The sequence below is a fragment of the Sphaerulina musiva genome (genome assembly GCF_000320565.1).
Source record: "Sphaerulina musiva SO2202 unplaced genomic scaffold SEPMUscaffold_6, whole genome shotgun sequence".
NCBI classification, from domain to species: Eukaryota; Fungi; Ascomycota; class Dothideomycetes; order Mycosphaerellales; family Mycosphaerellaceae; genus Sphaerulina; species Sphaerulina musiva.
Genome location: NW_016017388.1, coordinates 779217 through 791812, shown reverse-complemented (window position 1 = coordinate 791812; position 12596 = coordinate 779217). Strand labels below are relative to the sequence as shown.

Sequence of the window (12596 nt, the reverse complement as noted above, 5' to 3'; positions counted from 1 at the left end):
AAGCGGAAGTATTATACTACTAGCTAGGTATCTCTAGGTTACAAGAACTGTACGTCCTATATAACGACGAAGAATTGATTACTAGCAATCGGGTCCTTAGTATAGTCGTCGCCTTAGGCGAATTTTCGTATAACCTAGATCTTCTTGCCGCTAATAGTTAGCAATCCGATAGTAACCTCCTCTTGTTCTGTACTAAGCGTACCAATTAGTAAGACTAGGAGTAGATCTGTACCTTGTCTAAGATATAATAGAACAATACGTACGAAGAGCTTGCTAGTATTATCCTTGTTCCTAGTAGGCTTGTAGGTAAATATATACTTAATAAGTCCAATACTATCGTCGCTATGCCGAACAAAGTCGCCCTAACGGTAGACAATACGGCGCTAGGAGATGCTATCGTCGAAACTAAAACGACCCTACTACTTTAGGACACGACTATTAGTCGGAATAACGCTTATCTCGTAGTAATTACGATACGCTGTTTATATATCTTTACGTAGGTTAGTAGGTATACGGGCAGCGGTAAGCGGTACCTTAAGAGTCAGCTTACAGTACTCCTTATCGATACGCTTACTAGCAATCACTCTAGAATAATATAGATTAGTAGCAATACTACCGTCTTAAGCAGCTACTAAGCTCGCGCCCTCTTAGACTCGAGCGTCGAAGGCCGACTGTTCTAAGCGTAGAAGGATCGCCTTAAAGAGCTTTAGACAGATAGCGAAGAGATCTTATATCTAATAGATAAGCCGAGGGTACTCGGAAAAGCCGTTTTAGATTAAGAGTTATATAGTCTACTCCAGACTCTGTCGGCGTAAGAGATCGCGTTCTAGGTTTTAGTAGTTAGTACTAGTAATATCGTCCTTAAGCTCGCGATGCTTGTCTTTACTAACAAGTATAGTAGTATTGTAATTCGTACCAATTTCCTCCTCTATAGCCTAGTAGTATAAGCCGATATAGACGTTCGGCCGCTTCTCGTCAGATACGTATCGCTAGGAGCCCTTTGTAACTCTCGCCGGTTGCGGCCGGTATTAGAAGAGGAAGAGCGTATAACTCGGCGCGGGATAAGCTAGCCTATACAGCTGAACCGCGAGTTGCTAGTCGACTAGTACTACTACTACTACTACTAATACTACTACGGCGTAATAATACTAGAGTGATCTCCCTACTACGAGGGTTGTCTCTCGATACTTAGGCTACTGCTTCTATTAACCGTTAGAACAAGTATCGTATACTAATTAGCTTTACTATAAACTTAGCTCGTTGCTGCTTGTTAGATAAATTCGATATCAGATTAGTATTCGACCGAGCGATAGCTAATAGTACGCGTACAATCAAGCTAGCGGCAGAAATTCTAGCAATAGGAAAGCTAGAATTAATCGAGATTTAATATACAAGTTCGCTAAGGTTTACCTTAATAGTATTAGTAAAGAATAGTTTTAAGTGCTTATCCTTAAGCTAGTTTCGTAATGTCAACGGAAAGATAACTAAGGCTCGAGTATACTTAGATAGCTTATAGCTAGTAAGATAGTTAATTAGCGAAGGTAGTCGGCCCTAACCTAGTAGAAATAGGATAGCCTTTAGTCTAACCGCAAACTCTAGCTTAGCCTTATCTAGAAGAGCAGCTTCGAGTAGTAGCTTGTTTATAAGATGTATTAAGCTAGTATACTCCGAATAAGTAGGATTATTTAGACGAGTCTAGATAATGTCTAGTATAGGTATAAAGACCTATATTGCTAGAGCCTCTATACTTATTCTAGTAGCTGTCTCTTTAGCCTGCTTCTAGCTCTTGTTTCGTCTGCTTTCTAGTCTCTAGCGAGTACGTTTATTCTCGTAGTAATATCGGCTATTAGTAATAGTATTATACTATAGTATAGCCTAGTCCTCGTTGCAGATAATATACTTACTATATCCGTAGTTTGTATTCTAGCTTAGAAGACTAGAGTTCTTCTTCTGTTATAGTATATTACTAATAAAGTATAATGTAAAGGTATATAACAGAACCCTACTACGGCTAGGGATATCAATCTCTTTACCGGCATCGAGTGCTAGTAGGTATAGTACTATAGTAGCTATAACATTAGCGAGGTTGCTACCGTAAGGACTAAGCGTAAATACGACTACGTTAGATCGACGGTTGGCCTCCTAGAATAACAGATTGGCGAATAGGAAATAGAACCCTATTAGAGACCGGTATATATTGCGGTAGAGTCCGAAACTATTAGTAAAGTTCTTAAGAGGTAGAGAGATAACATCTAGATCGTTGTTAGCAAAGGTATTAAGAAGATATCTACGACTAAAATGCAGAATCTCTAGCTTACTACGGATAGAGCGTACTTACTATACTAGGCGTATATATAGCTACTTCGCCTTGTATCGAGTACGAGAGAAGATACGGCGGATAACGTAGCTAGTATATAGTATATCCGAGGTCTAGTTAATAGGCAAAGCGGGTACTAAAGTAAAGTCTGTCCGGCTCTAGAACTAGTAGTATACTATAATTGTACTAAAGTACTAAGGCGACACTACCGATAGAAGGATATAGGAGATGTCGTCCTCGTCGATAACGAATTCTTTAGATCTAAGCAGTTAAGGGTTTATTTTACGAACATCTTCTAGTAGACTAGTCTAGCGGATAAGAGCTCGGACCTTAACAACAACGTTGCCTAGGTGTTCCGTATTAGACCGATCGTCGATACTAATACTAACAACTTGCCTAGCGTAGGTAGATACGTCCGTAGGGCTATAGCAAGTATAGGCATTGTTATAACACTCGTAGCGTACGAAATCGGATAGTAGTATAGGACTACCTAGCTCGCCGATAAAGTCCGAGAAGTTATGCTTTTTAACTAACGATACGTTACGGATCTTAGTCTTGCTGTCCTTAAGCGGAGGCTTTAGTAGCTGTCTAGTATCGGCTTTGTACTTCGCAAACTGTCTAGAAGTACTACGGATAGAGGATATCTAAGCAGCAGCCTCCTAATTCTTAACCGGCGTATCTACGAAGTAGCTAATACTAAAGTATATCTTGTCCTTAATCTCCGATGCGAGGATACGAGTAAATAGCTTCTACGGATTAAAGAAATGTAGCTTCTTAATAGGTACTTTAGTCGTAATAGCTCTACTAGTAACAGCTGTTCTCGATACTAGCAATACAACGTTATATTAGCGGAGTTCGAGTATCGGCAGTATCTTGTATAGGTGCTTCTTAAGTGTATCGATAGTTATTAGAAGGGCGGTAAGCTTAGGCGATACTCGGATAGGTTAGGAACTATACTAAGAACTTAAGTTAACGCAGAGAAGTTACTACGAGAAATTCTAGCCTTAATAGCCTATATAGCAATACCGAGTTCTGCAGATAGGATATTACTAACGCTAGTAGTATTCTTATCGAGGATAGTAGAGAGATCGCTAGAATAGACAACGTCGATTGTTGGTTGTTAAGCAGGCGTAGTTGCGGTAGTACCGTATTTAGTATTTGTTGTCTAGTCTTAGGCTTGTATATCGGTATTAGGAAGCTGTTCGTTGTTAACGGATTCAATTATATAATTAGCTATATTAGCTTCCTCTTTATCTATTGTCGGTATCACTTTCTCGACTAGTAGTGAATCGTTGTAGTTACCTAAAGCGCGGGCAGCTAGTACGGTATCGAGACTAAGATTCCTAAGCGTAACGGCCTCTTTATTATTGTTATACTCTTAATCTTCTATCTGTAGCGTAGCTAGACGAAGACGAAGCTTATTAGTATCTAATTCAGCGTTAGTAAGCAGATCATTACTATTAGCATCGTCTTTATTATTACTATTACTACTACCCGTATATCTACCGCTGTCCTCCCTACTATTATCCTTATTATCCTTATTGTCTCGACCTCGCTTCTAGGGGCCTCTACGTATCGAGAGGTTCTAACCGCTACGACCTCCGCCTCGAGCGAAGAACGTACTACGCAATCCTCTAAAAGATATATTATACAGCCCTCGAGGGCCTCCGGGACCTTAGAATACAAAGGCTCGAACTCGATAGTAAGAGGTAAGGTATATATTAAAGATAGAGGTATAAAAAATATTGTCTTAGAGGTTAGAGGTAGTAGACTGAATATTAGAGGTAGAAGGTAGGTCGTTGCGAGAGCAAACAGAATAGTAGAGGCAGCTATACGTACAACGCTAAGCCTACCTATAACGGACGTTACGCACTTTACGTCGCGAAAATACCTAAGATATCCTAGAAGTCGGTCTTAATTCTTTAGGTCAATAAGCAGTAACGCCTATAAATTGTGAATTGTTGCGATCGTAACCTAGATTGTCTCGTAATAGGCGATGTCGCGATGTAGTAGGTATTAGGGTAGGGTGCTCTTCTTTACTATAGTCTTCTAATTAATCCCCGAACTCTTTATCGTATACCTCTAGATCGCTGCCGAATTGGTCTTAGGATCTGCCGAATGTTCGTAATAAAGCGAAACTGTCTTAGGTAAATAGTAGATCTTAGCTGCCGGTATATCGCTAATCTTAGGCAGATTGCTATTCTTCAAGTTAATAATCTTATAGGATATTAGCGTTTTTCTGAACTCGAGCTTGTTTTTATTAAGCTTAACGAGATAATTCTGCTATTAGTCGACGCCCGATACTTCGAGGGTTAATACTAAGGCTACGATTATCAAGCTTATTAGAATTCAAACATATTCGTCGTCGGTTGGCCTAGGCTTAGGTATAGGCTTAGACATAGGCTTAGATATAGGATTAGGCTAGGGCTTAGGCTTAGGCTTAGGCCTAGGCTTAGGCCTAGGCTTCTTTAGCCTAGTATTAAGAGTCGTTGCGTAGCGTAAAGCTACTCTGAGCGGTTCCTATAAACAACCTATAAGCAACCGGACGTAGGTCTGGATATTACGGCGTTAGTTAAAGAATACATTCCGCTATAATATTAGTATTAAGCCCCGGGTACCGGCTCGAACCTATTAGGATCTCTCCTAGTACTACGCTGTCTGTAGGTTATAGATAAAGATAAAAATGCTAACCTTGCGAAGTACTCGTAGGAGCGAGCTTCTTCTTCTTGCTCGGAGGAGTAGGGGCAGCCTTTATCCTACTAAGGATAGATATGTCCTAGGGCTATTTATAAGTCAACTTTCTATACACGACGTACAATCTAGCGGATCAAACTAGAACTAAGCTATAATATAGAATATATACCTGCTTTAGGGTAGCTAGCTAGCTAGCGGACCGCTCTACGAGCTCGATAAACTTATCGCGGTCTACGTCCGCGAACTCGTCCTAGGTTCTATATTATCTGTATTAGCACCCTAATATATATAACTTGCAGATATCTAGAAGATATACGGCGAGATGCAGAAGGTAGCTATCTACCTCTTACGAGCGTTCTCGTCCTTAACGGGCTTGCCCGAGGTACTAAGCGTAGTATAGGCGCGAACAAAAAGGCTAGCCTTAGCAGTATAGTTAGTATATATCACTATATATAAAATAATTAGCTTCAAAAGTAACAAAAAGATTAGTAGATAGAAGGAGGGAGAGAATACTTACTCTTATAGAAGTAGATACCGAGAGACGGATCTTCTAGCGTATCCTCTTTAATTATAGTTTCTAGATCTAGATAGCTATTAAGATATGTCTACGCATCGAGGAAAGTTTCTGCTAAAAAGGCACTTTCAAAGTGTTCTACTAGACCGTCTCTGTCGACGCGGGCTAGAATAGGCGTCGTCTCTACCTCTGCTTTGTATTGCGCCTATATATATTAGTACCTTACCTTTAGAAGGGGGGATAGAGTTAGAAGGGGGGATAGAGAATTCACTTACCTCTAGCTTCTTTAATACCTACGTCTGGTTGTTCTTTACAATCTTTATCGCCTTCTCCCGTAGCTATCTGTAATTAAACGAATCTAGCTAATTGGCTACCTTATCTCCGAAAGCCTTTCTAATCGCTACCTACTTACGGAAATAGCTATTATATAGCAAATTCTCGAACTTTATCTTACGCTGTAGCAGCCGATACCGTATATCAGTCTTATTATACGGATCGGTAGCGGAATCGACCCTAGAATCTTCCGCTATTGCTACTGTTACTACTATTACTATTACTACTATTACGGATAAGGCAGGAGCCTTACGCTTTCTAGTAGTCTTACGCTTCGGCTACTAGTAGAGGAGTGCTTTAAGTTGCTCTCGTAACTATATCAATTCTATATTAGTATAAGTCCTACTACTATACTACCTTAATCTTGATACCGTATTACGGTTCAGCGTATTGATATAGGTACTAGCAGTACTATAGGCAAGGTAAGGATACTTATATAGGCGTACTTTAGAGAGACGGTTCGAGGAAGAATAGGTCCTCCTCGGCCGAGTCTGGATTGAGAGTAGGGACCTATTCGTTAAAGGTCTCGGTAGTACCGGGTATCGTAGAGATCAAAAAAAAAGAAAAATAAGCGGCCTGGTCGTAATACCTCGAGAGAGTGTATAAAGTTCTAGGTTCGGAGTCGCTAGCCTAGAAAAGGCAGCGTCCTATAGGCAAGTAGGCGATATACCTAGAGGCAGCTATATACGGTTAAGTAGGTATAACCTACTTGTCTAATCTACTTAATAAGATATTAATATAAAAGGAACCTCTGCTTATATAACGCTTAGCGGTTCGAGAAGATAAGCCGTTAGCTATTATAAGCCGCTGATCTATATATACAGCTTAGCGAAAACATCTGTTAAAAATATAATAAACTAATTGATTTGATAATCTGTTTCCTAATTTTAAGTACTTCGAGGAATAATCTAATACGATATCGCTTATATATACTTACAGATAAACAGTATAATTGATTATATCTACAAACAGCTAGGAAGAATCATCTAATCTAGTATAGATTGCCTCGGATATCGGAAGTTCTATAGATACAACATCTTAGGTACTCTCGCTAAGGCAGTGGATGCGGCTTGTATTCCTGGTTCACTTTCACCTTCGACCTCACTTTCACCTTCAACTCCACCTTCTCGTCTGTTATCTCAATCTATTCAACGCGACCTCACATATCATGGCATTTCCAGGAGGCATGGGCGGCGCGATGGGAGGACGAGCAGCAGCGAGCCAAGATCCAGAAGTGATTCAACAGCAACAAATGATCAAGCTGGTACGCTATCCTCAACACTGTCTTCTTCATTCCCTCTCACAAGTACAAGAAATCCTGACCCGTGTAGATGGAAAATACAATGCAATCGTGCCCCGCCAAAGCTGTCATGGCAGGTGGAATGGGCTTTGCCCTTGGCGGCGCCTTCGGCCTCTTCATGAGCTCTATGCGCTACGATACACCTCTCTCCTCCGGCGCGCCAGGCGGAGTTGGCACGGGCAACATTCCCTCGATACCGATAAAAGAACAACTCAAGACAGGATTTAGAGACATGGGAAGGCAGTCTCTGAGTTCCGCGAAGAATTTCGGATACATTGGAGCACTTTTCGCAGGCACCGAATGTTGTGTCGAGGGTTTCAGAGCTAAGAATGACCTCTCGAATCAGGTTGCTGCGGGTTGTTTTACAGGGGCATTTTTGGCGAAGGGAGCGGGACCGCAGGCTATGGCTGTGGGATGCGCGGGCTTTGCTGCGTTCAGTGCGGCTATCGATGCTTATATGAGAATGGATAGTGATGATCGGGCAGCGGATCCTATAATATGAGGGATATTTTCAAGAGCTGGGGAATCGCAAACGGGATGCGGATACGCGCGTAAAGGGACAGCGACGGGGATGTCCAGGAAACGTGCATGAGCAGAGCTCTGAAAAGAACGCCACAGGACCGATTCTTCGCGTGAGAGGCTCGCCTTCAGAACAGCAATAGCCAAAAGAAACTGCGGAAGAGTACGCAGCGTCCCCCGCTATGGACGCTGAGCGAGACAGTGGCGGGGAGGATACAGGTGATCTGTGACCAGCAATACCGAGCTGGGACCTGGCGTCACGCTCGAAGAATCCCTACTCATGTTTAAAGCATCTAGAGACGGCTTGTGTAACAGAAGTGCTCTGAGCAAGCTGCACGATCCGGAAGCAGCAGACGGTCACGAGCTTTCGCGTCTCGTGCGTGTCGCGAGACTCAGCAGTTGGGGTGACGATACGCCAAAGGGCAGAGGACTGCTACATGACTGGCTGAATGAAGGAGCATCTCACTTACATTTCAAGTATCGAGAGAGACCGATTCATTATAGGGTTGATTCGCTGACCTTCGGCTGCACTTCCTGTCAGTCAGCTGTGACCTGGCTGCCCTACGGTTATGTAGCTTACTACGATATCCACGAATTGCAAGATCGAGTTCACACCACTTACATCCAAGACAATGGTCGAGATTAAACTTGTCGATGCACGCTGTCGATGCACGCTGTCGATGCACGCTGTCGATGCTTCCGGGTGCTCACCTTGTGTTTGCGATGCTTGCAGAGAGACGTGCCGTCACCAGCGAGCCTTACACCAGGCTCTCTGCTTTCAGTGCTCTTTTCTCCATTTCATCAGGCCTGCTCCGACTGCTATACATGTGGGTAGTAATATCAAGTGGGGGAGACCGGCAGTGAGTAACTCGGTGGCCTTTTTCTCCTCAGCAGTCCGCGGAATACCTCTCTCCTGCCTCGACGGACAGCGCCGGATTATTGTCCATCACGCTTGCCTACTTCGAAGTAGCTTGTGTACCTCTTTCCTGCTTCTTCAAGAACTGGCGCATGGGAATTGCTTCTTACAACAACAACAACATGACTTCCACTTCCACTTTCATTTCAACTTCAGCTTCAGCATCGACATCGATTTCAATTTCAACATCAACATCAACATCAACTCCAAAGTCACCTTGCACTTCCACATCCAATCACATTTCAACATTCACATCGAATTCGCGTTTGCATAAACTTTGCTATACGGCATCGAAGTCGTGGGTGACTTGTCACATCCACCATCAACAGTGAAAGCACTTACTCTTTCCCAGACTACCAGCTCGGTTCAACAATGTGGGCTGCGACGCAGAGAGGCATCGCGATCATCTTCTGCAGCACGGTGCTGCTCATCGTGATAATAGCTCTTTCTTTGGAGAAGTTACTTGAGAGAAGATACGGACAACAGATCCGTTCAGATCCTGAGAGCAATCTTTCGACCTCTCCCACTCCGACACCAACCTCTCGGCAGCGGTCACGCCATCCACCCCCTTTGGCACCACGACGATAATGTCATCATCACCGTTCTTGTCCTGAAGTCTGGTGGGCCCGCTGAAATTTGTAGTGGCTGCAAAGAGAAATGATTACTGCTCGCGGCACATGCAGAGCCATAGGGGGAGGGGGGCGCCGATGATGTGAAGCTCGAGGAGGTTGCTGGTGAGGTGGCCTGGTGACCACCTTTGCTGTAAACCGTGGGTCATGGTTCTTCGAAGGGTGGTGAAGTGGAGAGGTGACAAAAAGAAGTCAAGTGCCAGGCATTGGGATGTATGTACCTCCATTGTACTTAGTCATCATGTGGATTGGTGGATGAAGAATAGCCGCATGTTAACCTGAGGTTGAAATTCACGTGTCACCTGCGCCACGAGCGACGCCACTAGGACCAGGGTTGTTTGGGCTCCATTGTAAGCGGTTCGAGGCAGCAATAAACCTATACTACAGCACCTACTACCTACTTCCCATTGCTTCTCCACCTCACTGTGTAGACTGTCCAGAGCTCAGAAGCTCATATTCACCTCCACTGTTACCTGTCGACTCAAAAATACATTGCGGCACTGCGCACGAACCCTTCAAACCGTCCACCTCACCGCCTGCCCGCGATGGCACAAGCCAACCCCAACGCGTGAGCTTATACCGCGTGCGAAAAGGGAGAGTAGTGGACAGTGCGCTGACTGTCACAGGATCAACGTGAACGACCCGGGGCTCATCACTCTCGTCAACAAGCTGCAAGATGTCTTTACTACAGTCGGCGTACGTCCAAACAGCTGGCAGGAACAGGCCAAGCTCACTATGCTGATCTGACGGGCCACAGGTGCAAAATCCGATCGATCTGCCTCAAATTGCGGTGGTAGGATCGCAGTCCAGTGGAAAGAGTTCGGTGCTAGAGAATATTGTGGGAAGAGACTTGTACGATCACTATCCGCCAACGATAGCCTGACACGCGCGCTGACCGAAGTAGCCTCCCCCGAGGAACAGGTATCGTGACCAGAAGACCGCTGATCCTCCAACTGATCAACCGAACCCCCTTCAAACCTTCGGATAAACCGCAAGAAAATGGCGCAACAGGTGGAGATGCGGTGGAAGGCACAGACGATAAGGAGGCCAACACAAGTGAATGGGGAGAGTTCCTGCACATTCCTGGCCAGAAGTTTTACGACTTCGGCAAGATACGAGATGAGATTGTCAAGGAGACGGAGAGCAAAACAGGTCGTAATGGCGGCATCTCGCCTGCACCGATCAACCTGCGAATCTACTCGCCAAATGTTCTCACCCTCACGCTCGTTGACCTGCCTGGTCTGACGAAAGTCCCAGTTGGCGATCAGCCTAGGGATATCGAGAGACAGATCAGGGAGATGGTCCTCAAGCAAATCTCCAAGCCAAATGCGATCATCCTGGCAGTCACAGCCGCCAACACCGATTTAGCCAACTCCGATGGGCTGAAGCTTGCAAGAGAAGTCGACCCAGAGGGTCAGCGGACGATCGGTGTCCTTACAAAGGTTGATCTCATGGACGAGGGCACAGATGTGGTAGATATCCTGGCAGGCCGGATCATCCCACTGCGGTTGGGCTACGTTCCAGTGGTGAATCGAGGACAGCGTGATATCGAGACCAAGAAGGCCATATCATACGCGCTGGAGAATGAGAAGAATTTCTTTGAAAACCACCGAGCGTACCGCAACAAAGCATCTTACTGCGGAACACCGTACTTGGCGAGGAAGCTCAACCTGATCTTGATGATGCATATCAAGCAGACACTTCCCGACATCAAAGCGCGCATCGCGGCCTCCCTCGCGAAATACTCCGCCGAGCTCGCTCAGCTTGGCGACAGCATCCTCGGGGATGCTTCGAACATCATTCTCAATGTGATCACGGAGTTTTCGAATGAATACCGAACGGTACTGGAAGGACACAGCGCAGAACTTTCGTCTGTCGAACTCTCGGGTGGTGCTCGCATTGCTTTTGTCTACCACGAGCTATACAACAATGGAATCAAGGCAGTGGATCCCTTCGATCAAGTTAAGGATATCGACATTCGAACAATATTGTACAACTCCTCGGGATCTTCACCGGCGCTGTTTGTTGGCACCATGGCTTTCGAGGTCATTGTGAAACAGCAAATCAAGCGATTGGAAGAGCCGTCCCTCAAGTGCGTTAGCTTGATTTACGATGAGCTGATCAGAATACTGGGACAGCTCGTAAACAAGCCAATGTACCGACGTTATCCCGCGCTCAAGGAGAAGTTGCACGCCGTGGTGGTCGGCTTTTTCAAGAGGGCCATAGAGCCGACCAACAAGCTTGTCAGGGACCTGGTCGCCATGGAGGCATGCTATATCAATACGGGCCATCCAGACTTCTTGAATGGACACCGTGCTATGGCCATTGTTAATGAGAAGCACAACGCTGCGAAGCCTGTCCAGGTCGACCCCAAGACGGGCAAGCCACTGCCTCTTTCCGCACAGCCACCCCGATCAGCAAGCCCCAGTCTGGACATGAGCAACGGCGACGCTGGCTTCTTCGGGTCATTCTTCGCGAGTAAGAACAAGAAGAAGATGGCAGCCATGGAGGCGCCTCCACCTACGCTGAAAGCGTCGGGTACGCTGAACGACAAGGAATCGCAAGAAGTCGAAGTGATTAAGCTCCTCATCGCATCATACTTCAGCATTGTGAGGAGAACGATGATCGACATGGTCCCGAAGGCAATCATGTTGAACCTGGTCGAGTGAGTAGAGGACGGGCGTGGGGAGGGAGCTCTGACTTCATTTCGATGAAAAGACATGCTAACAGTTGAGCAGACGCACGAAAGACGAAATGCAGCGGGAACTCCTCCAACACCTGTACGGGATGCAGGAAAATAGTGACCTGCTCAAAGAGAGCGACTACACGACCAAGAGGCGTAAGGAGTGTCAACAGATGGTGGAGTCACTGGGTCGTGCGAACGAGATTGTCAGCCAGGTACAGTAGTATCTTTGAAGGTAAGTCTGCTCTACGGCGCGTGCATGACGTTTGGAGTAGGCGTACGGATAAAGAGAGGGAGAGGGAGAGAGAGGGAGAGAGAGAAAGAGAAAGAGGTAGCGAAACGGCTTTGTTCAGAGTAGAACATGTCTTCCAGGTGGTGGGCAAGGCAGGCGTTGGTCTTGTGCATTGATATATCCGTGGTCTACCCTTGACCGGTATAGGATATGTATGTATGTTGTGTGTCTGTGTGTGTGAGAGAGAGAGAGAGAGAGAATGAAGAAGAACCTTAGATACATGTACCTTGGGTATGCCGTTCCATCAGCCTTCATGATTCACCTTGAAGAGAGAGAGAGTGAGAGAAGTGAGTGTGTGTGTGTGAGTGAGTGTGTGAGTGTGTGTGTGTGTGTGTGTGTGTGTGTGTGTAGAAAGAGAGAGAGAGAGAGAGAGAGAGAGAGAGAGAGAGAGAGAGAGAG

At 45.3% G+C, this 12596-nt stretch overlaps 2 protein-coding genes across 2 annotated transcripts; both read left to right on the top strand.

The window, feature by feature from the left end:
- Positions 1 to 7056: 7056 nt before the first annotated feature.
- SEPMUDRAFT_8250 (mitochondrial import inner membrane translocase, subunit Tim17/22) lies at positions 7057 to 7606 on the top strand (the record flags this gene model as incomplete). The annotated part of the gene is made up of 2 exons (XM_016910310.1): positions 7057 to 7122; positions 7190 to 7606. Coding segments are annotated over 2 exons (483 nt in total), but the record flags the coding sequence as incomplete, so codon positions are not given.
- A 2010-nt stretch (positions 7607 to 9616) lies between these two features.
- On the top strand, positions 9617 to 12440 carry SEPMUDRAFT_149743 (Dynamin_M-domain-containing protein). The gene is made up of 5 exons (XM_016905742.1): positions 9617 to 9790; positions 9849 to 9918; positions 9980 to 10074; positions 10127 to 11887; positions 11961 to 12440. Exons 1-5 carry the CDS (start codon positions 9768 to 9770, stop codon positions 12127 to 12129), a joined length of 2118 nt encoding a protein of 705 aa, XP_016760017.1. The 5' UTR covers positions 9617 to 9767; the 3' UTR covers positions 12130 to 12440.
- The last annotated feature ends 156 nt before the right edge of the window (positions 12441 to 12596 follow it).